This window comes from Ranitomeya imitator, chromosome 1 (assembly GCF_032444005.1).
Source record: "Ranitomeya imitator isolate aRanImi1 chromosome 1, aRanImi1.pri, whole genome shotgun sequence".
NCBI classification, from domain to species: domain Eukaryota; kingdom Metazoa; phylum Chordata; class Amphibia; order Anura; family Dendrobatidae; genus Ranitomeya; species Ranitomeya imitator.
Window position 1 is genome coordinate 976140890 of NC_091282.1, and position 25020 is coordinate 976165909.

The window sequence follows — 25020 nt, forward strand, 5'->3', positions numbered from 1 at the left end:
CCCCTCCCCCCAACATCTACTGTTGGACAACATTGTGTAGTAGCCCATTCCCATTATAAAAAGGATCCGTCAATATTAACCTAATGTGCATAGACAGCATGGCTCTATTCTTCTGTGCCAGAGGTCAGGAAAGGAGAAAAATTTGCCCAGCAGGTGACCTATGAAAAAGCATAATGAGCAAAGCCGTAGGATGTCAAAATGAGGAATTTCAGGGCAAACTAATTAGCCGTTCTCTCTTAGGCATGTCATTACCAATAATAATAAGAAAAGGACACTTGTGTAGCCTGACTTGTATAGCCTGTTGAGAGCCCTGCTTGTAACTGAAAAGAAGCCTCGACAAACTGTAATAAAACATTTAAAATAACATTTAATAGATTCTCCAGTTAAAAAGAATAGATAAAAAAAAATGTTTCTTGCCACAAGGACTTCTCTACCTCCACTGACGTTCCAACCACTGTAGATTTATTGTCTCTTCCTTATGTTCCAATGATCAGGAGGTCACTAAGTGACATCAGCTTGACCGATAGACATACTACTTCTGTGCAAAGCAGTCATTCACTTCTGGCACATGTGCAGAACAAGTAGTTTGGTTCCAACACATCAACTTCAAAAAATTTAGTGGCATCCAAACCCAAGACAGCAGCAGTAGAAAGAGCACAGCGGTCGAAGTGTCTCCCTACAACAGCCTGTTCTACTGCACAAAATAGAGCAAGAGTTACGTAAAACTGGTATACAGGAAACTGTTGTTCAGAAAATGAGCATACAGTTGAGCGGAAGTAAGAAAAAATACAGTCAGAAAATCCCTTTAAGCATTTTTTTTTCTACTGGACAACCCCTATATGCCAAAATCTCTGACACAAACTCCAAATCAGGCTTCCTTTGGGGCTACAACATTTGCAAGGGAAGATCAATTATTATTTTTATTATGGGAGAATGGAACTAGAGATGCAGGACCAGCCGATCTAGTAACAGGCACTTGTCATACTGCATTGTGGTTTTCCCTGTAGAACAAAAGCCATTAAACAGTGGCTGAAGACAGATACCATCCGTTCCCAACAGACCGTACTGCCTTGTAATGAGATTCTTTCTGGGAAATATGAGGGAATGTGTGACGGAAGCTCTGAAAGGAGCCTCCAACAAATGTGAACAGAATCTAAGCTAGAACAAACTGCATGCTCTGGACTTATGTATAATATTATAGCCTCATAAGTAACAATATCCAAAGTATTTTAACAAAAAAAAGTTTAATTCTGAACCAAAGACAACAAAGATGTGAAAACCCATATAGAAAAATATTTTGTTATTGGCGAACAATGTCCTTGAGGAAAACCCTTCAGCTTTTCTTCATGTATATCCAATTTCTACGTAGTTTTACAGTGTGGACGCTCTATTCCTTCCATTATTACTGCTTTAAAAACTGAAAATCGAAAGTGCTGACATCACAGGAGTTTAGCCCATTAGGTATCCACTGCAAATAGAAAGAAAACGTGTATCAAAGTTTATTGCCAATAATAAATCACATTGTAACGTTAACAAATGCCGATTTTACAGGAATCCAATGTATACAGCCATAGTGACTCGTGTAGACTACGGACTGTGGCATGTAGGGGGTAAATGAAGCCACTGCAGAATCTGTGCTAGGAGCACCCATCGAGGGAGACAAGGGATCACTGCTGTGGTGAAGATGTACTGCCTCTTCACATACTGATAGAAACTCGCACATTCCATGAGAAAGTGAAGGGCAGTACAATGATGGGATCATAAATGGTTTATTTTAATAGCAGTTAAAAAAATAAATTGGTATCGCCATAACAGGTCTGACCTGCAGAATAAAGTTCACAAGCAATAATAACCACACAGTGGATAAAATAAACAAGTCACATTAAGGGTAAATTCACACTAAGCAGGTTTTACTTGCATTTTTGCTGCGGTTTTGACATGCTAGATTTGGCTATTGTGCATGTTGATAAAGTTTTTAGCACAAAAAAACCACTGCAAAAAAAATGATACCTGTGTTTTTCACCACCAATGGGTGAAAAACGCTGAAAGAAGGAAGTGACATGCTCTATGTAAAAAAAAAAAACATGCAAGATTAGTACAACTCTGCATGGAGTGCCATGGTGATGCAGTTAAAGGGAACCTGGCACCAGTTTTTTTAATGTGTTGCATTCCATAAAGTGGTATAAAAACCCCTGACTACTTCCGTATAACACACAAAAACCTTTTGAAACCCTCCTGCGGTCTAAGTATATCCTGCCTGTCTGGTCAGCATTCTTGCTGAGTAGTCTCTCTCTCCTCTCGGCTTCTGATCGACGAGGACGACGCTCGTGATCATCCTAATAGCCGGGTGAAATCTCACGCCAAGGCAGGGACATCGTTGGCTCGCGCCTCCGCACTTTGCTCTGCCTTACTGTGGGTAGAGCCTAAAATAAAAGGGAACATGCACTCTTATGTTTTAGGCTCAGCCCACAGTAGGACAGTGTGAAATGTACAGGCACGAGCCAGAAATTTCTCACGGGATTACGCCCAGCTAAGTGGATGACGCAGGAGACGCCATCCACATCCATCAGAGCAAGAGGTCGGCAATCAGAAACTTGCAGGAGGGATAGACACCTCAGCATCCTTGCTAATGGACCCTTATTTTTCAAGACTTCTGCAATTCCCCCTGGCAGGCGAGAAAAGAGCTTCTGGACCAAACTTTAACTGACGACAACCTATTCTTGTCTTGTCAGTGTTTGGCGTTTATTATAAATTTTTGAGCTTTTGTTTGTCCACCCGCTTTTTGAGGATGGATTTCAGGTTTTCAATGGGATAGAGATTTGGGGAGTTTCCTCACCATGGACTTAAAATGTCAATGTTTTGCTCACCGAGTCACTTACGTTTCCACTTGTGAAATGGTGCTCCATCACACTGGAAAAAAGCATTGTTCATCATCAAATTGTTCCTGGATCATTGGGAGAAGTTGCTCTTAGAGGATTTTTAGATTCTGTTTCATTCATATCAGTGTTCTTGGAAGCATGTGGTCATGTAAAAACCTTGCTCCAGTATGATGGAGCTCCATGTCAGAACGCAAAAATAATGATAATGTGAATTGGTGAACAAAGACTGAAATTTTGCATCAATGATCAGAAAAGTCTGCAGAACTTCATCCCATTGAGAACCTGTGATCAGTCCTCAAAATGAGGGGGGCAAAGAAAAAAAAATAGAATTATTCTTACCGTTAATTCGGTTTCTAGGAACCTTCCACGACGGCATATGGAGGTTGGCTCTTTGCCCTAATGGGGAACAGGAAACACAGAGAGGTTTAAAAGGACCTCCCACCTGCCAGTGACTTACAACTGAAACCATAGCACCGGTTTACCTTCTGAATCCCAGAACTAGTCCAGGAATATGTATCGGGTGGGAAATTAGTGCCGTCGTGGAAGGTTCCTAGAAACCGAATTAACGGTAAGAATAATTCTATTTTCTCTAGTCACCTTCCACGACGGCATATGGAGGAATACCAACTAATTTGGCACTAGGGAGGGACAACGGCCTGGAGAACTTTACGGCCGAAGACTAAGTCCTTATTGGACAATACATCTAATCTATAATGTTTAGAGAAGGTATGGAGTGAAGACCACGTTGCTGCCCTGCAGATCTGCTCCGGGGATGCACCTGCTCTTTCTGCCCAGGAGACTGACGTAGATCTTGTTGAATGGGCCTTGATCCCTACTGGAGGTATTTTGTTTTGAGCAAGGTAGGCTTCCGTTATGGCTTTTTTGATCCATGTAGCAATGGTACTTTTAGCTACTTTTTTCCCCTTATTTTGCCCAGAGAGATGGACAAAGAGGTTATGATCGATTCTGAAAGCACGGGTCTGATCTAAGTATTGTAGCAGAATACGTCGGACATCCAGAGTGTTAAAACTTCTTTCTTCCGAGTTTGCAGGATTATGGCAAAAGGTCGGTAGAACAATCTCTTGGGAACGATGAAAGTCAGAGACTACCTTCGGAAGAAAAGAAGGATCTAGACTAAGTAATATTGAGTCATCTCTCACTAGAAGATACGGCTCTCTTATAGATAAGGCTTGTAGTTCACCCACTCTTCTAGCCGAAGTTATGGCTACCAAAAACACAGTTTTATAGGCAAGATTTTGACGAGAGCAGGAGGACAAAGGTTCAAAAGGCGGGCCTGTAAGACCTTGGAGCACCACATTAAGATCCCATGGGGGAACTATGATCTGTTTTCTAGGATTCATCCTAGTTGCTGATGTTAAGAACCTTTTGATCCAGCGATGACCTGCTAGATCTTGATCAAAAAATGAACTAAGTGCAGAGACCTGGACCTTGAGAGTACTGGGTCTAAGACCCATTTCTAAGCCTTTTTGTAAAAAATCTAAAATGTTAGGTATATTGGGCTTGAGAGGGTCTGGAAGGTTAGGCAAACAAAACGACAAAAACTTTTTCCAGATTTTGTTGTAGATGGCGTTGGTTACTGGCTTTCTCGATTTTTGGAGAGTAGCTATGACAGGGTCCGATAGTCCTTTTGCTTTCAAGACTTGGGCTTCAGTAACCACGCCGCTAAGTTCCATTTCTGAGGGTCTGCGTGGAGAATAGGACCCTGAGAGAGGAGATTGTTTTTTAGAGGTAACATTACCGGTCCATCCACTTGTAGTTGGATGATCAAGTTGAACCAACTTCTTTTGGGCCAAGAAGGAGCTATCAGGATAGTCGGAGTCCCTTCTATTCGTATCTTCCTTAGAACCTTTGCAAGGATTGGGATTGGCGGAAATGCATAGGCAAGCTGGAAGTGCCAATCTTGGACTAGGGCATCCACTCCTCTGGGATTGCCTCTTGGGTTCAAGGAAAAAAAGGTTTTGACTTTTGCGTTCTGGTGAGAGGCAAAGAGGTCGACCTCTGGAAGACCCCACTTTTGTACTAGCATGTTGAATGAAGATCCAGGCTCCATTCGCCAGGATGAATGTCCTGGCGACTCAGGTAGTCTGCTTGAATATTTGCAGTCCCTTTTAGGTGAATTGCCGTCAGGGACAGTAAGTGTTTTTCGGCCCAATAAAAAATTCGAGCGGAGATCTTTTTCAAACTGAGGAATTTTGTACTGCCCTGGTGCTTGATATGAGCCACCGTGGTCATATTGTCCGAATAGATCTGGACATGTTGACCAGAAATCTGACGGCTTGCTGCTAACAGGGCCTCTTCCACAGCTTTGAGCTCTCGGAAATTTGACGATTTCTCGCTGATTGACTGGTTCCAAAGACCTTGGTAAGGAACGTGATTTATTATGGCTCCCCAGCCCCTCCTGCTGGCATCTGTCTTGATCGTGGTTAGCGGAAGCTGAATCCAGCTCACACCCTTCAGGAGGTTTCTGGAATTCATCCACCATGTTAAGGATGCTTTCACTCGACCGGGTGTGTGAATCCTTTTTGTTAGAGTGCCAGGTCGACCATCCCACCTGTCTAGAATGTGGGTTTGGAGAATTCTCGAGTGAGCTTGAGCCCAAGCCACCGATTGTATGCAGGCTGTCATGGAGCCTAAGAGAGACATTCCTTCTCGAAGAGTAGGAAATCTCGTCTCCTTGAATCTTCTGACTTTTGCTACTAATGGTAGCCTGTGATCGTCTGGGAGAAAGGACATCTGTTTTGTTGAGTCCAGAACTACACACCCAAGAACTTTCTGGTTTTTGAGGGTTGAAGCTGAGACTTTTTCATGTTTGGAATCCAACCCAGAGACTTCAATATCTCCAAAGTGGTTGACACATGGGACATCAGGGTCATCTCGGTGGGGGCTACTATCAGGAGATCATCCAGGTAGGGCACTATACAGACACCTTGACTCCGGATAAATGACACTGCCTCTGCCATGATCTTGGAGAATACTCTTGGTGCTGAGGAAATGCCGAAGGGAAGGACTCCAAACTGATAGTGCTCCACTCGATGACTCCCCTGTATCGCAAACCTGAGGTATTTCCTGTGTCTCGGGTGGATAGGAATGTGAAAATATGCATCCTTTAGGTCGATGGTTGCCATAAAGGAGTGATGTCCTATCAGAGGAATTGCAGATCTTACAGACTCCATCTTGAACTTGCGATATTTCACATGTTGGTTTAGACCTTTTAGGTTTATAATAATTCGTACATCCCCTAAGGGTTTGGGTACTAAGAATAGCCAGGAATAATGTCCTTTTCCCTGTTCCAGATGTGGAACTGGGGAGATCACATTTGATTCCAAAAGATCCCTGAGACCCAATGTCAACAAATTGTGATCTCTTGAGGTCGGAAGGGTAGTAACTTTTAGACCCTGAGGGGGGGAAGAGATTAACTCGATCAATAGGCCCTCCTTGATGACATTGAGGACCCAGTGGGAACTGGTGATATTTTCCCACTGACCCACATATTTTGAGAGTCTCCCCCCTACCGGGTCGGAGTCATTGCTTGTCCTGTTGGGACTGTTGCTGCTGCTGCTGGGGGACAAAAATATTTTTCCCTCTACCCTTTGCGTAACTCCACCTGCCGGTTTTGCCTTTCCCTCTTGCTCGAGGGGGCTGAGACTGTGGGGCACGAAAAAACCGTTTCCTCGGTTGTTTTTGCTCCGGGAGTGCCTTTTTCTTGTCAGTAGCCTTGTCAAGAATATCGTCTAAGGCCGGACCGAAAACATAATCTCCCTTAAAGGGTATAGCACACAACTTGGCCTTTGAGGTGATATCACCGCTCCATATTTTAAGCCAGAGGGCTCTTCTAGCAGAGTTGGAGAGTACGAGAGATCTGGCGGCCACTCTAACGGATTCTAGAGAAGCGTCAGCCAGAAACCCAGAAGCTCTATGCAGGATGGGAAGTGAATCTAATAACTCACCTCTCGGGGTACCCTGAGATATATGAGACTCTAATTTCTCCAACCAGCAGGAGAGGGCCCTGGCAACACAAGTGGAAGCGACATTGGCCTTAAGGATAGACGTAGAAGTTTCCCAAGACTTTTTTAGGAGGCTTTCAATCTTTCTGTCCATAGGATCCTTTAATTGTGAAGAATCCTCAAAAGGGAGTGCTGTTCTTTTGGCGACTCTAGCCACCTGCACATCAACTTTAGGAATGTCCAATTTGATAGTTTCACCCTCTAGAGGAAATCTATGCTTCATCTCTGAAGGGGTACTGAGGCGTTTCTCAGGCTGTTCCCATTCCTGATCAATCATACTAACAATGTTAGCGTGCACCGGGAACCCCACTCTCTTCTCCGATCTGAGCCCACCAAACATCTGATCCTGTACGGACTGTGGTTCATATTCCTCTTCTAGGCCCATAGTATTACGGACAGCAGATACTAGATCCTCAATGTAATCTGAGGAAAAGCGGTATTTCCTGACCTCAGCTTTAGGTGATACAGGATCTTCCCAGCCCACAGAAGAAGTATGGGAGAGGTCTGAATCAGAGTCCGATTCAACCACCTGAATTTTTCTCTTTTTAGCTGGGGAATGTGGTGGCGGAAGCGGAGGTGGAGGAGTAAAAGCTGCTAACGAAGATTGCACTTCCTGTTTTACTAAGGAGCGAATTTCATCCAGCAGAGATGGTTGCTCAGCTTTTACAATCCTGTCAGTACATGGCTGGCAGAGCTTTTTGTCCCTGTTAGGAGGGAATTTAGTATAACAGACTGGGCACTTCTTTTTAATAGCGGCTTTAGGGGCAGACTTTTCTCCCTGAAACGGAAAGGGAGAGAGGAGTGAGGACACTAAACCCCCTATAGGTACTACGTCCCGGATCCTATCCCTGCAAAACACTCACTGTAGCAGGGGTAGCGCTGGGCTCCGCAGACGCAGGGCACAAGGAACCATCCATACTGGGGAAATAGCCTTACCTCAGTGGTGGTTCAGCAGGGTTTAAGAACGCTGCCCTGCACCTGCCTCCAGCAATCAAGAGTTCCCCCTTCCCCTCCAGGATCCATGTGAGGGGACGCCATTAGTCCGACACGCCGGCCAGCGATCCCGGAAGAACCGGATTCCAGAGGTATGAAGGACCGGAAGTGACGCGCGAGACCGCCGATGTCACATCCGGAACGCCGAGCCGTCGATGGAGGGGGAGAACGCCGGGCAGCTCATGGAGGAGCCCGGCGAGGGATCCCAGGCCTGCTTTGCCCTCATGGGGGCGCGGGAAGGCCGGGAGGGGGTCCCGAGGCACCTGCAAGCAGCACGACGGGAGCAGCAAAAGGAGGAGGCGGAGCGCGACCATCAGCTGCCCGGCTCTGACAGGCAAAGCCTGCATAAAGGTACCGCAGTCGCCGGCCACTACAGCACCTGGAGACCTCTCCCTGTCCCATGGGGAACAGGAAAGACACTGGCAGGTGGGAGGTCCTTTTAAACCTCTCTGTTTCCTGTTCCCCATTAGGGCAAAGAGACAACCTCCATATGCCGTCGTGGAAGGTGACTAGAGAAAATCACAAGAATTGTGATACACTTCAAATCACTGATTAGGCAAGAATGGGTGACCATGAGTCAGGGTTGGGCCCAGATATCTAGCCCACCAGATAAGTCTTGTAAACTAAAGGTACCTTCACACACAACGATTTAGTTAACGATATCGTTGCAACGTCACGCTTTTTGTGACGTAGCAACGATCCAGCTAACGATATCGTTATGTGTGACAACGACCAGGCTCCTGCTGGGAGATCATTGGGGAATGATCAGGACCTTTTTTTGGTTGCTGATCATGCACCGTCATCGCTGGATCGGCGTGTGTGACGCCGATCCAGCGATGTGTTCACTTGTAACCAGGGTAAATATCGGGTTACTAATTGCAGGGCCGCGCTTAGTAACCCGATATTTACCCTGGTTACCATTGTAAAAGTTAAAAAAACAAACAGTACATACTCACATTCCGATGTCTGTCACGTCCCCCGCCATCAGCTTCCCTGCACTGACTGTCAGCGGCGCCGGCCGTAAAGCAGAGCACAGCGGTGACGTCACCGCTGTGCTCTGCTTTACGGCCGGCGCTGACAGTCAGTGCGGGAAGTTGACGGCGGGGGACGTGACAGACATCGGAATGTGAGTATGTACTGTTTTTTTTTCTTTTTACTTTTACAATGGTAACCAGGGTAAATATTGGGTTACTAAGCGCGGCCCTGCACTTAGTAACCCGATGTTTACCCTTGGTTACCCGGGTGCTGCAGGGGGACTTCGGCATCGTTGAAGACAGTATCAACGATGCCGAAGTCTTTCCCCTGATCGTTGGTCGCTGGAGAGAGCTGTCTGTGTGACAGCTCCCCAGTGACCACACAACGACTTACCAACGATCACGGCCAGGTCGTATCGCTGGTCGTGATCGTTGGTAAGTCGTTTAGTGTAACGGTACCTTTACGGTACCTTAAGGGTCAATGCTGTAAATATTGAGTCTTTACATAACGCTCATGTATGTCAAAGCTTCTTTTACACTTGCCGTGATTTTTGTGGCCCGTTTTTGCAGGCCGTATTGCCATCATTTTCCCGGTCTGCCGCAAAAATCTTGCGGATCGCCGCTTTCCTGGTTTTGAATACTACAGAAAAAGAATTGAAAAAAAAAAAAAATGGAGTTCCGCAAATACAGTAATAACGGCGTATTTTCAATGGGGCCGTGTCCGTAAACCATGAAAAATATCGAGCAGGCTCGATATTTTTTCATGACCTTAAATATAGCCCTCACGGCCACATGGCGCTCCGACAAATTTATGCGACCCATTTTTGCGGCCCTATAGAAATCTATAGAAAGTGTAAAAGAAGCCCAAGAGTTTAAAAACTTCTGAAATGCTTAGAATTTTACTTGTGGCCACGACTGCAGCTGTAGCACATGTAGAAGTGAGGTACTGATTTTTGAATAGTTGTGTAACCCTTTAAATGCCAACTCATTTTGAATTAAAAAATGAATGCTACTTACGGCAATTTCATCCTCATAAAGACTCTGGCCATGAAAAAGCTTAGGAGAACACAGACAAACCCAATAAAAAGCAGAAGGAATCTGTTCAGCTTGGGAATATTTGGTGCATTCGACCTATCAAGGATTATAAAGCCTAAACCTCCCATTGTAAAAAGGAAGCTTGAAGCCAGGCCTTCCATTATATATTGCCCATTTACCCTGAAGGAAAAAAAAAAAGAAACATTTTTAAACAATTTTGTTTTACTCTTTATGAAATAACTTGTTTGACTTATGCAGACATTTTTATTCAGTTGTGTTTGATGTTTCCGAAAAAGGAACAAAAGTGTAACAACGAATATGAATTCTCTGCACCTGATGGAACATTTTCTCATTCAGCTACATACTAGGCACCACATTTACACAGTACATGCACAGTTATTTACTGTATAGTCACAACTACAGTGATCTGCATAAATGAGTACACCCCCTTTGAATAGTAAAATTTTTAATCATTTAAAAAAAAAAATTCCAAAATTTTGGCAAGACTGTTTCATATAACTTTTTAAACCAATAACATGAAAGTACAGTTAATATAACTTTCATTACAAAATATTCAAAATTACTTGAGGCAAAAATGAATACACCCCACATCAAAACCTACTACGTCTAGCATTTTGTATAACCTCAAGTCATGTTTGTCACATATTGCAACATTTTCTTTTTACATTCTTAAACTATTTAAGAGTAAATTCACACAGGGCGTTTTCTCTGCCGTTTTTATGCTAATTTTCAGCTGCTTTTTACAGCAAAGCCTATGAGATTTCAGAAATCTCATGCACACACTGTTTTTTTGTGTCATCAGGATTTTGTGCTTTGCTGCTTTTTTTGGACACAGCATGTCACTTCTTTCAGCATTTTTCACCCATTGGCTTGAATGGGTGTTGAAAAAACGCTGCAAAAACGCAGGTACCATTCTTTGCAGCGTTTTTACTGCAGAAAGTCAATGGACAAAGACAAAAAAACTCACCAAAATAAAGCAACAAATACGCACCAAAAACTGCGTTTTTGCTGCAGCTTTTTTCCTGTCAAGATCAGGCTTTGCTGCAGAAAAAAAAAGCTGCAAAACGCCCTGTGTGAACTTACCCTTAAAAGGGAAACTATGACCAGAAAAAAACATTATTATCCTGCAGATAAGTAGATCTGCAAGCTAATAGCACTAACCTGCCCAGTGCCCGCACAGAGCTTAATGCTGTGAGGAGAAAATTATTTTTTGTTCCACCCAACAGCATAAATAATAATAATAATAATCTTTATTTTTATATAGCGCTAACATATTCCGCAGCGCTTTACAGTTTGCACACATTATCATCACTGTCCCCGATGGGGCTCACAATCTAGAATTCCTATCAGTATGTCTTTGGCATGTGGGAGGAAACCGGAGTGCCCGGAGGAAACCCACGCAAACACGGAGAGAACATACAAACTCTTTGCAGATGTTGTCCTGGGTGGGATTAGAACCCAGGACCCCAGCGCTGCAAGGCTGTAGTGCTAACCACTGCGCCACCGTGCTGCCCTCGCTAAGGGGGCAGCGCCAGCGTTGATTCAGTCACCACTCTGAGTATACAGAGTGGCAGCTGTTACCGCGACCCCGGCCCTGACTGATAGTCGACCCAAATGCAGAGAGTGTAAGTCAGGACTGGCGGCGCGGTCACAGTAGCAGTTAATACAGGTTGGCAGCCCGACACTGCACTACTAATACCAGGCTACCAAGCTATTCTCACCACTGGAAGAAGGCGCCGCTGCTGCATACCTCCGGCAGCACCGTCTTCCAGCGGTGAGAACAGAATGGTTGCCAGGTATTAGTAGTGCAATGTCAGACTGTCAACCTGTGCTCACTGCTTGGCAACTACTGTCACCGCTCCCCTCTGAACACTGTAAGCAGTGATAGGGGGAAATTGCATCCCAAAGTACAGCTCTGACCAAAAAAAAGATTATAAACTGGCACCTGGCTCCAACCACTGCTGTGAAATGGGGGCTGGGGGCTGCCGAGTTCACAGGTGAGGCAGCCACATTGTAGGAGATGCAGTCAGAATACTGCCCTATGTGCTGTAAGGCCACATTCCAATGATCAGTATTTTACCTCAGTTATTTACCTCAGTATTGTAAGCCAAAACCAGGAGTGGGTGAGAAACACAGAAGAGGTGACGTGTTTCTATTATACTTTTCCTCTGATTATTTCTCTCCTGGTTTTGGCTTACAAATACTGAGGAAAATGTTGATTCTGAAAGTAAAGTTAAGTTTTTCTGAGAAATCTGTTGGGGTGTACTCATTTATGTGAAGTACTGTATGTACTATAAGCATTAACTGTGAATATTATGCCTCCTTCGAGCTCTCATTTTGGGCACACCTACAAAGCCTAGGTTACTTCCTGCTGGGGTAATATGAAGTTGCAAATGGCTAAATGCAAGATTCACCATGGTCAAACTACACGCTTGCCATGATACAATCCCATACAGCCAGAATCTAGACATCTCACCTGTAGGCCAAAAAAGCCACTGGTCGCTGGTGGCCATGCTCATCTGTCATTGAGCCAACGCTGGGTGGTTCCACAATTACATCATAAATTATCCCTAGATAAAAGGGAAAAAAAATGTTCAGTTAAGGATCAAAATCATCCAATATTACACTTACTATGAAAAGTAAAAGCATATTTACAACTCTTACTACAGATAAAGGGTTTTCCAAGCATAATTTACAGTATGCTACTCTCTAGGCCTGTCACTGTTAATAGAGTATTTCTCAACCACCTCTTTAATAGTTGTCGTTGACAGGCAGCAGCGGTGACGGCACAACTACAGCACACATGGTTGCTGCAGCCATTCACTGGGCTTAGCGTTCATCTGCTAACTAACAGCAACCAATCATGTGTGCTGTAATCATGACATCACCACTGCAGCCTGTCAAAGACTGTCTGCAGCAGAAGAGTATTCCCTATGCTGGAGCAGCAGTGGGTGAGTAGCATTCACATTGTAATTGATAACTTTGGTAAGCCTGAAGAGTTAAAAAAAATAAATAAATTAACACATGTTGAATTATATACTTAACAAAAAAGTGTGAAACAACTGAAATTATGTCTTATATTCTAGGTTCTTCAAAGTAGCCACCTTTTGCATTGATGACTGCTTTGCACACTCTTGGCATTCTCTTGAGGTAGTCACTGGGAATAGTCTTCCAACAATCTTGAAGGAGTTCCCAAAGATGCTCAGCACTTGTTGGCCCTTTTGCCTTCACTCTGCAGTCCAGCTCACCCCAAACCATCTCGATTGGGTTCAGGTCTGGTGACTGTGGAGGCCAGGTCATCTGGCGTAGCACCCCATCACTCTCCTTCTTGGTCAAAAAGCCCTTACACAGCCTGGAGTTGTGTTTGGGGTCATTGTCCTGTTAAAAAATATATGATGGTCCAACTAAACGCAAACCGGATGGAATAGCATGCCGCAGCAAGATGCTGTGGTAGCCATGCTGGTTCAGTATGCCTTCAATTTTGAATAAATCCCCAACAGTGTCACCAGCAATGCACCCCCACACCATCACACCTCCTCCTCCTCCATGCTTCACAGTGGGAACCAGGCATGTAGAGTCCATCTGTTCACCTTTTCTGCATCGCACAAAGACACGGTGGTTGGAACCAAAGATCTCAAATTTGGACTCATCAGACCAAAGCACAGATTTCCATTCCTTGTGTTCTTTAGCCCAAACAAGTCTCTTCCGGTTGTTGCCTGTCCTTAGTAGTGGTTTCCTAGCAGCTATTTTACCATGAAGGCCTGCTGCACAGTCTCTTCTTAACAGTTGTTGTAGAGATGTGTCTGCTGCTAGAACTCTGTGTGGCATTGACCTGGTCTCTAATCTGAGCTACTGTTAACCCGCGATTTCTGAGGCTGGTGACTCGGATAAACTTATCCTCAGAAGCAGAGGTGACTCTTGGTCTTCCTTTCCTGGGGCGGTCCTCATGTCAGCCAGTTTCTTTGTAGCGCTTGATGGTTTTTGCCACTGCACTTGGGGACACTTTCAAAGTTTGCCCAATTTTTCGGACTGACTGACCTTCATTTCTTAAAGTAATGATGGCCACTCGTTTTTCTTTACTTAGCTGCTTTTTTCTTGCCAGAATATACCGGATTACGTACCGGTAATGCTCTTTTATAGAGCCCACGACAGCACCCACTAGAGAGAGGGGATCCGCCCCTAGGAACAGGAAACCTACAGAGAGATAAAAGGGGCGGCCCCCCCTCGCTCCTCAGTTGTTTTACAGAGAATAGGAGGAACCGCCGCCAGGTTTTAGTTAACAGGTTCGGGTATATCCATATATATACATATTTACAACCTCATACTATATTTTCTAATATTTACACCTCACCAAACAAGCACCATGTGCAACTATATACAGAAAAGGGAGGGATGTGAACGGGTGCTGTCGTGGGCTCTATAAAAGAGCATTACCGGTACGTAATCCGGTATTTTCTATTCGCCACGACAGCACCCACTAGAGAGAATTGCAGAGACTATAGACTGGGTGGGTTTACTGAGTCAAGGACCGATACACCAAAGGTGAGATCAGAAGTAGAGGATAGATCTAATCTATAATGCTTATAGAAGGTATTCGGTGAAGACCAAGTTGCAGCCTTACATATAAGGTCTATTGGCACATTCGCCCTTTCTGCCCAGGAAGTCGACAAGGCTCTTGTAGAGTGTGCTCCCACATGCATTGGAGGATCTTTCCCTCCAGCCTTATACGCCAAGATTATTGCCTCTCTGATCCAGCGAGATAATGTGTTCTTTGTGACTCCGGCACCCTTGGTTTTACCCTGAAAAGACACAAAGAGAGCCCTACTCTTCCTCCAGTCCCTAGTTCTCTCTAAATAGGCTAAGACAGTCCTTTTTACGTCTAGGGTGTGAAGTCTTTCTTCTTCTGGAGTTGAGTGGTTCTCATAAAAGGTAGGTAACTGGATCTCCTGGGATCTATGAAAGGTAGAAGCCACCTTAGGGAGATAACAAGGATCTGTTTTTAAAAGTATCCTATCTGATGTTACCACAAAAAAGGGAGGATCTATAGATAAAGCATGAAGATCACTTACTCTTCTGGCAGAAACTAATGCCACTAATAATACCGTTTTTAAAGAAATATTTTTTAGTGAGGCTGCACGGAGAGGCTCAAAAGGTGATTGAGTCAATGCATTTAGGACTATTGATAGATCCCACTGAGGGACCCGAGGTATGCTAATTGGTCTCGATCTCTCACAGGCAGATATAAACCGAGATATCCATTTATTACCTGCTACATCAAAATTAAAAAGAGCTCCTAAGGCTGACACCTGCACTTTCAGAGTGCTTACAGAGAGTCCTAATTCCAGACCTTTTTGTAGAAATTCCAATATTGGAAATATAGGAATATCAGCGGAAAGTTGTGTAGTATGGAATTGAAGGAATTTCCTCCAAATTCTGACATAAATCCTGGTAGTTGAGGGTTTTCTACTTTTCATCAGAGTATCTATTAACCCACTAGAAAACCCCCTGAGATTTAGTAACTGCCTTTCAAACTCCATGCAGTTAAATTCATGCCCTTTGCCTGAGGATGAAGGAACGGACCCTGAGAGAGCAGGTCCTTGGATTGAGGCAGAATCCACGGGTCCGACACTGACATCGCCCTCAGCCATGAGAACCATGGCCTTTTGGGCCAGAATGGGGCTATTAATAGAATTCTTGCTCCTTCTTCTCTTATTTTTCTTATTACCAAAGGTAGTAGATTCAATGGAGGAAAAGCATATGCCAGGTCGAAAGTCCAGGGCACTTGGAGGGCATCGAGTATGTCCGGCTTGTCCTCTCTGTTTAGAGAGGCAAACATCCTGACCTGTCGGTTGGCTCTTGTGGCAAACAAGTCTATTTGAGGAATACCCCATTGCGCTGTTATCATTTTGAAAATTTTTCTGTTTAGCATCCATTCCCCTTGATGAAGGGTGTGACGGCTCAGAAAATCGGCACGAAAGTTGTCTGTGCCCCTGATGTGAACTGCTGATAGTGATAGCAGATGACCTTCGGCTAATTCCATGATGTCTGATGCCAGCTGCCTGAGTCTGTCCGACCGCGTACCTCCTTGATGGTTTAAGTAAGCTACTGCCGTGGTGTTGTCGGAGAACACTTGTGTGAGAGCCGCTGAGCTGAGGAAGAAAGTGAAGTAGGGAATAATATATTGCCCTCAACTCTTTGACATTTGAAGAACTATCTAGTTCCGAACTAGACCAAAGATCCTGAACCCACTGATCCTTAAAATGTGCCCCCCAGCCTTTAGGCCCAGCATCTGTGGTCACTATACTAGAGGGGGAAATTACCCAAAGAACCCCTTTTGAAAGGTTTTTCTGATTTAACCACCACCTAAGGGAGTGTAATACTTCCGTTGTTAGATAAACTGTTCTATCCAGACAGCCTCTATTCTTAATGTCTTCCTCTAATATAAATTTTTGTAGAGGCCTAGTATGAGCCTGTGCCCACTGGACCGCAGGGATACACGATGTCAGAGAACCTAGTAATGACATGCTCTGTCTGAGTGACATACTACGATTTTCTATTGCTAAAGATACCTTATCAACTATGGAGATTTTCTTATCCTCAGGCAGCTTACAAATCTGGTCAGCTGAATCTAGAAGGAGCCCTAGGAATTTCTGACACTTAACCGGCTGAAGTCTAGATTTTTCCCAATTAACCAGCCACCCCAGGGATTGTAAGGAAACCACTACTTCCCGTAACCTCTGCTCACACTGTAGGGGGTCTTTACCCACAATCAATAGGTCATCTAGATATGGAATGACTAAAGTATCTTTTACTCTTAGGAAAGACATAACTTCCAATAGCAATTTTGTGAAAACCCTTGGGGCCATGGATAATCCGAAGGGCATCGCCTTATATTGTAGATGACGAATTTGTCCCTCTATACAGACTGCTACCCGAAGGAACTGCTGGAATAAATGATGTATAGGAATATGATAGTAAGCATCCTTAAGATCCAATACTACCATGTAACAGTTTGGAAATAAATTCTTTATGGCTGAACGAATGGATTCCATTTTGAATGTTTTAGGCCTTATAAAGGAGTTCAGCTTTCTTAAATTAATTATGGTTCTGAAAGAGCCATCCGGCTTATTAATCAGAAACAAGGGAGAATAAAATCCCCTCCCCCTCTGGGAAGATGGGACTTCCACTAGGACTTGTTTGCGTAGGAGGGTTTTAACCTCTGTTTCAAGTGCCTCTTGCTGAGGCCTGGATCTTAAGGTGGTAAGGAGGAAGGAGTCCGGTGGAGTTCTAATAAAGTCTAATGTGAGGCCTGAAGATATTAATTTAATGGCCCAAGTATTTATTGTTATCTCTTCCCATTGTTGCCTAAACTGTTTTAATCTTCCACCCACTGGAGGAATATAATTACTGGAATTTGTCGGCTGGCTTGAATGGACGTTTATTAAACAGGTTTCCTTTTTGTTTAAAATCCTTATTGTTCCATCTGTCTCTGAAGCCTCCCTTCTTTCCGAATGGTGGCTTCCTGAAGGCCCTTCTGTAAGATGGAACAAAGGGATTAGGGAATCCTTTTTTCCTTTCACCTGCCTTCTTGAGTATATCGTCAAGGACTGTTCCAAACAGGTACTCACCCTGACAGGGTATGGCACATAATTTTGATCTAGATTGGGCATCTCCTTTCCAGTTTTTTAGCCATAAAGCCCGCCTAGCCGTGTTGGAGATATTAGCTGTTCTGGCCGCCAGACGTAGGGAGTCAATAGAGGCATCCGATATAAAGGCAGCCGCACCCTTGATCAAAGGGATAGACGCTCGTAACTTCTCCCTGGATACACCATTTTTAATATTTTGCTCCAGCTGATCCAGCCAGACTAACATTGATCTGCCAGTACATGTGGCTGCAATTGCCGGTTTGAATGCCGTGACACAGGCCTCCCACGATTTTTTAAGGAGCGCATCTGATTTTCGGTCCATGGGATCTGTTAAGGAACCTGCATCTTCCACGGGCAAGGAGAACCGGCGAGATGTAGATGCAACTGCAGCATCGACCTTTGGTATTTTGGTCCATGTACTTAAATCTTCGTCATCAAATGGGTAGCGCCTTTTACAGGGTATTGGTACAAAACCTTTTTGACCTTTACCCCATTCCTTCTTAACGAGGTCCTTTATGGCCTGGTTTATTGGAAACACGTGGCCTTTCCGTTGGGAAAGACCAGCAAACATGATTTCCTGTGGTGTTTGGGGTTCTTTTGACTCCGATACCCCCATCGTATTTCTCACCAATTTAACCAAGTTGTTTATGCCTTCAGTTGGAAAGCAAACAAAGTCTTCTTCCCCTGAAGAATCAGACAGTTGAGAGACCTCAGAGTCGACCTCCCCACTCTCTGCTGACGTGTCGGCTCTAGGTGAGGATACTCTTCTTTTCTTTTTCTCGGTATTAATCGAGGAAGAACCGCCTCCTAACGACTGAAGTTCTTCCCTAATTATGAGCCGTATCTCGTTCATTTTCACCGATTCCTCCTGCCGTAAGGTGTTATCTATACATGCCTGACATAGACTCTTAGTATAGGAGTCAGGCAGGGGTTCGGTACATATAGCACATTGTTTGTGCTTACTCTTTCCCGTCCTTTTTGCCTAAAATAATACAAGCAAAGGAATCAATATATACTTCAGTGAAGTATGCGTACACTCACCCAGCGTATTAATTTTACCGGCTGCGGGGTTGTCTTAGTTTGGGATGTGGAACGGGATGATTTTCTTCCCGATTTATCAGTGGAGTCACTTAACTTAAAGTGTCCACTGCTGTTTTTCCTGGTTTCGCTACTAGGTACTAGTGGCTCTTCCATGGAGTGCACACGGACCTCCTCTTGGGATGACATAATGCACACTGACTGCACTTCTCATCCTGACTTTTATAGTGTAGCCACTCCTGCATACATCCCCATCCTGTTTTTTTTTTTTTTTTTTTTACTCACAAGTCCGGCATCCAGACGCTGGGATCGCATGGGGGAATCCAATATGGCGGTTCCCCCGGAAATGGTACTCTGACACCGCGACCCCGGAAGTTCAAGCTTCCTTCCATGGGACGCCGACGCTACTGCGCATGCGCCCGCGTCTCTGCAAACCGGAAGCGCTCTCAGCGCTGCTTCCCACCATGTCGCCTCTTACCTCTGGAGGGAACGGAGGGAAGATTCCGCCCAGGGATACCACACCGCTGCTCAGCTCCACTCAGGAGGGCATTACCACAGGTATCCACACTGCGCCGTGCCTTTCATTAGCACTTACCCAACGGTGTCCCAGCAGGGAGACCGTTGGTACCTTCAGGCTTCCCTGTCAGCCGCACCAGATGAGGGGGGAGCCCGCAGGAACATTCCCCCGACACTGTCTACCTGCTCTGGGACCCCTGTCGCTCAGCAGAGTCGATACAGGCGGTAGCCCAGGCAGGTCTTCCTCTTCTTAGCCATAGAGTTCTTCTCTGTGGGTTCCCTTCTAGGAACAGGAAACCAACTGAGGAGCGAGGGGGGGCCGCCCCTTTTATCTCTCTGTAGGTTTCCTGTTCCTAGGGGCGGATCCCCTCTCTCTAGTGGGTGCTGTCGTGGCGAATAGAAAACAAATTCTAACAGTCTATTCAGTAGGACTATCAGCTGTGTATCCTCCAGACTTCTGCACAACACAAATGATGGTCCCAACACCATTTATATGGCAAGAAATCCCACTTATTATACCTGACAGGGCACACCCATGAAGTGAAAACCATTCCCGGTGACTACCTCTTGAAGCTCATCAAGAGAATGCTAAGAGTGTCAAAGCAGTCATCAAGGCAAAAGTTGGCTACTTTGAAGAACCTAGAATACAAGACATAACAAAAAAGTGTGAAGCAACTGTAATTAAGTATATAATTCCACATGTGTTAATTTATAGTTTTGATGCCTTCAGTGTGAATGTACAATTCTCAGTCATGAAAATACAGAAAAATCTTTAAATGAGAAGGTGTGTCCAAACTTTTGGTCTGTATTATATATATATATATATATATATATATATATATATATATATATATATATATATATATATATATATATTTGGATGTCGTACTAAAATTACTACCTTCTAAATGGCATAAAATATTAAAGCAAAAGCACACTGTAAGGCTATGTGCATGCGTTGCGGATTTTGATGCGGATCCGCAGCATTTTTGGACGCACAGAATTGCATCAAATCCACAGTGTAGTGCACAAGCAATGTTAATCAATTGGAAATTGACAATTGGTGTGCACATGCTGCGGAAAAAAAGTGTGCATTTGCAGCCTTTTATTTTCTGCATCATGTCAATTCTTTTTACGGATCTGCAGCGTTTCTGCACCCATTGACTTCCATTGTGTCAGGCAAATCCGCAGCAAAACCGCAAGTTTAAAAAATATCTGCATAGTTGCCTGCGAGAAAGAGTGTGTGGGCGGAGACTGTGTATGCGGAGATGTGCGTGTCTGTGTGCGCGCGGGGCATGCACATACCAGGATGGGGATGAGGGGGGGCCGCGCATACCAGGATGGAGATGAGGGGGGGGCCATGCATACCAGGATGGGGATGAGGGGGGGATGAGGGGGGCCATGCATACCAGGATGGGGATGAGGGGGGCCATGCATACCAGGATGGGGATGAGGGGACCATGCATACCAGGATGGGGATGAGGGGACCATGCATATCAGGATGGGGATGAGGGGGCCATGCATACCAGGATGGGGATGAGGGGGCCATGCATACCAGGATGGGGATGAGGGGGCCATGCATACCAGGATGATGAGAAGACCATGCATACCAGGATGATGAGGGGACCATGCATACTAGGATGAAGGTTTATTCTCCCTGCAGCTGCTCGTTTCTAGTCATCAGGGGTGTCCAGAGAGGTATTACAGCCGCTGCTAACTGTACAGAGAGAGCAGCTGTAATCACTCGCCGGCACACTAACACCCTGGTCTACACACATACACGTTACAGAGCAGACTGTCAAAGTGCTGGGAAAGTGATCACAGCCACACTCACTGTACATTGAGTGGTCTCCAGGCCCCCTGAAGGTGTGCGACCGGAACGCGCGTCGGGGAGGGCGCGCGGACCTAGGGAAGGTTGGCATACTGTCCTCCATATTGAGGTAAGCTCCGCTCCTTAGATGTGCTGGTGCATTGTTTGTGAGGCTGTGCGGTTGTATTATTAACAGGGCTTTATTACCAGGGCTTTGGCTCATTAACTATTTCGGGTACTATACTTTCGGCACTATGTTGCTTTGCCGCTGCTAAAGATTGGCACCACTATTTATACCAGTTTAAATAAGTCTTTTGGTTGTGGTATGTTTCAGCTTTTTTGTGAGCTGTTTGTATACATATAAGTATGCAGGTGCTTTCCTTCCCTGGTTCCGTGCGCCTGTGGTGGTTCATGCATCGGTGAGGCATTTGTGCACACCACGCGGTACTCTGTCCCATCTGTTCTATGCTGTCCATTAACACTGTTTTAAGAATTAATAAAGATCTTTTGTATGCATTTATTTTTATTGACTTTATGGTCGTTTTTTCGGTCCTTATGGACCATGTTCTGGTTAATGAGTGGTGACTGTAGCAGCTCCCTGCAATGCCCTGATGAATGGAAGCCAATAGCGGCAGGGAAAATAAAACTTCATTTTCTCCCTGTATTCGCACTTCCAGCCGGGAATACAGAATTCAAATGCCACAAAGACGTGATGTGAAACAGGCCTTAGGGTATCTGTGACACATTTATGCATATAACCTGCAGATTTTCTGTTCTCCCCATGTTGCAAGCAGTGAGGAGCTACACTAGTAAGCTGTATAGCAAAGACCTAGCAAGCTCCTTACCTGGGAGACTGGCGACCTCAGATGGCCGGTGAGCTATGCAAAGAGCAGTACACTGTATGCACATATACTAATATAGAGACTGCACCTTAGACAACACCTCTCTTCCTAACAATAGTGATGTTCCTTTGTGATCACTCCTGGAAATGAAAAATGGCCACAGCTGATTGGAGCCTGGCAGTGTGCAGGGAGGCACCCGAGCTGTCAATATAGCCACGTTCTACAGGGCACACCCGGCGTGGACGTGCCACCTGCCCACTCCACACAGCTCTGGGGGCCGTGGGTAGATTCCAGGAGTCCAGTCAGGCCCGCATCGCTATGTGCATCGCTCAGAACGCAGGGAGGGTTACACAGAGGGAATGCGGCCAGCTGTGCTGGAGATTGGGATCAGTGGCGCCCGCAGCAGGTGACCACACGGCATAGAAGAGGACCCTCCTGTGAGGAGCCTGTGTGAGGATGCCGGAGGGGAGGACATCCGGCCAGTGGTGATGGCAGCTGCCTGTCTGCAGATCACGGGGGCACAGGGGAAAGGTCTGCAGCACGCACCGGCCCCGCACACCACGCACCGGCCCCGCACACCACGCACCGGCCCCACACCCACCACGCACCGGCCCCGCACACCACGCACAGGCCCCGCACACCACGCACCGGTCCCGCACACCACGCACAGGCCCCGCACACCACGCACAGGCCCCGCACACCACGCACAGGCCCCGCACACCACGCACAGGCCCAGCACACCACGCACCGGTCCCGCACCGGCCCCGCACACCACGCACCGGCCCCGCACACCACGCACCGGCCCCGCACACCACGCACCGGCCCCGCACACCACGCACCGGCCCCGCACACCACGCACCGGCCCCGCACACCACGCACCGGCCCCGCACACCACGCACCGGCCCCGCACACCACGCACCGGCCCCGCACACCACGCACCGGCCCCGCACACCACGCACCGGCCCCGCACACCACGCACCGGCCCCGCACACCACGCACCGGCCCCGCACACCACGCACCGGCCCCGCACACCACGCACCGGCCCCGCACACCACGCACCGGCCCCGCACACCACGCACCGGCCCCGCACACCACGCACCGGCCCCGCACACCACGCACCGGCCCCGCACACCACGCACCGGCCCCGCACACCACGCACCGGCCCCGCACACCACGCACCGGCCCCGCACACCACGCACCGGCCCCGCACACCACGCACCGGCCCCGCACACCACGCACCGGCCCCGCACACCACGCACCGGCCCCGCACACCACGCACCGGCCCCGCACACCACGCACCGGCCCCGCACACCACGCACCGGCCCCGCACACCACGCACCGACCCCGCACACCACGCACCGGCCCAGCACACCACGCACAGGCCCCGCACACCACGCACAGGCCCCGCACACCACGCACCGGCCCCACACCCACCACGCACCGGCCCCACACCCACCACGCACCGGCCCCGCACACCACGCACCCACCACGCACAGGCCCCGCACCGGCCCCGCACACCACGCACCGACCCACCACGCACCGGCCCCGCACACCACGCACCGGCCCCGCACACCACGCACCGGCCCCGCACACCACGCACCGGCCCCGCACACCACGCACCGGCCCCGCACACCACGCACCGGCCCCGCACACCACGCACCGGCCCCGCACACCACGCACCGGCCCCGCACACCACGCACCGGCCCCGCACACCACGCACCGGCCCCGCACACCACGCACCGGCCCCGCACACCACGCACCGGCCCCGCACACCACGCACCGGCCCCGCACACCACGCACCGGCCCCGCACACCACGCACCGGCCCCGCACACCACGCACCGGCCCCGCACACCACGCACCGGCCCCGCACACCACGCACCGGCCCCGCACACCACGCACCGGCCCCGCACACCACGCACCGGCCCCGCACACCACGCACCGGCCCCGCACACCACGCACCGGCCCCGCACACCACGCACCGGCCCCGCACACCACGCACCGGCCCCGCACACCACGCACCGACCCCGCACACCACGCACCGGCCCAGCACACCACGCACAGGCCCCGCACACCACGCACAGGCCCCGCACACCACGCACCGGCCCCACACCCACCACGCACCGGCCCCACACCCACCACGCACCGGCCCCGCACACCACGCACCCACCACGCACAGGCCCCGCACCGGCCCCGCACACCACGCACCGACCCACCACGCACCGGCCCCGCACACCACTCACCTCCAGTGATGAGGAAGTAGGAGACCACCACCATGGCGTACACCGTCATAGCGGAGGGCATGTGCAGCCACGAAGGCTTCTTCAGCTTCAGGTTCGGACATTCCAGCACCGTGAATGGTATTCGGTACAAGCTCTCCATGCTGCAGCCTGACAGCTCCCTGCAATACACAGGCACTGAGGAAAGGCGGCCACGTACACAACACGGGCATAGCCCGGGACACAGACACCTACCTCCAGCAGTGATGGCACCGGACCGCTGGCCTGACGTGGCGGCGCAGCCGGAGAGGGGCGTTACACCGGAAGCAGTCACAGACAGAGGCCGGAGAGGGGCGTGGACACAGGAGAGGGGCGGGGACACAGGGAGTAATCACAGAGGCCGGAGAGGGGCGGGGACACAGGCAGCAGTCACTGCGATTGGAGAGGGGCGGGGACACGGAGTAGTCACTGAGGCCAGAGCGTGGACATAGCAGAGGGGCGGGGAAACGGAGTAGTCACTGAGGCCAGAGAGGGGCGTGGACACAGGAGAAGGGCGGGAACACAGGGAGTAGTCACTGAGGCCGGAGAGGGGCGGGGACACATGTAACAGTCACTGAGGCCGGAGAGGGGCGGGGACACAGGAGAGGGGCGGGGACACGGAGTCTCAGGTCTCATAGCTGGTACTTGGCACAGAGCGCGCGGCCCCCAGTCCAGCATCCCATGCCTTATGCGATGAACAGACGCGCTTTCTGGATTGTGTATTTTGTGTGATGCTAGCTGAAGAGCGCGGCGTTGCCCGGGCATAGTAACTACCGTGGTTAGAACAAACCATAATGACTATAGTGTAATAAAAACATTTCACATCATATATTCAACACTACAGATTTGCAACACCAAACAAATTAACTACTCAAGTATTGATAGTATTTTATAAAAGTTTTTCTAGCACAATATTACCCCTTAGGCTAGTTTCACACTAGCGTTTACCTGATCTGCGGCGGGCTGCGTACTTCCTGCGTGAAGC

At 47.8% G+C, this 25020-nt stretch overlaps 1 protein-coding gene across 1 annotated transcript; it reads right to left on the minus strand.

Annotated features, from left to right (window-relative positions):
- Positions 1-1225: 1225 nt before the first annotated feature.
- On the minus strand, positions 1226-24426 carry OSTC (oligosaccharyltransferase complex non-catalytic subunit). The gene is made up of 5 exons (XM_069743868.1): positions 24252-24426; positions 24021-24178; positions 12404-12497; positions 9889-10086; positions 1226-1468 (listed from the first exon to the last, which is right to left on the minus strand). Exons 2-5 carry the CDS (start codon positions 24157-24159, stop codon positions 1450-1452), a joined length of 450 nt encoding a protein of 149 aa, XP_069599969.1. The 5' UTR covers positions 24160-24178; positions 24252-24426; the 3' UTR covers positions 1226-1449.
- Positions 24427-25020: the final 594 nt, after the last annotated feature.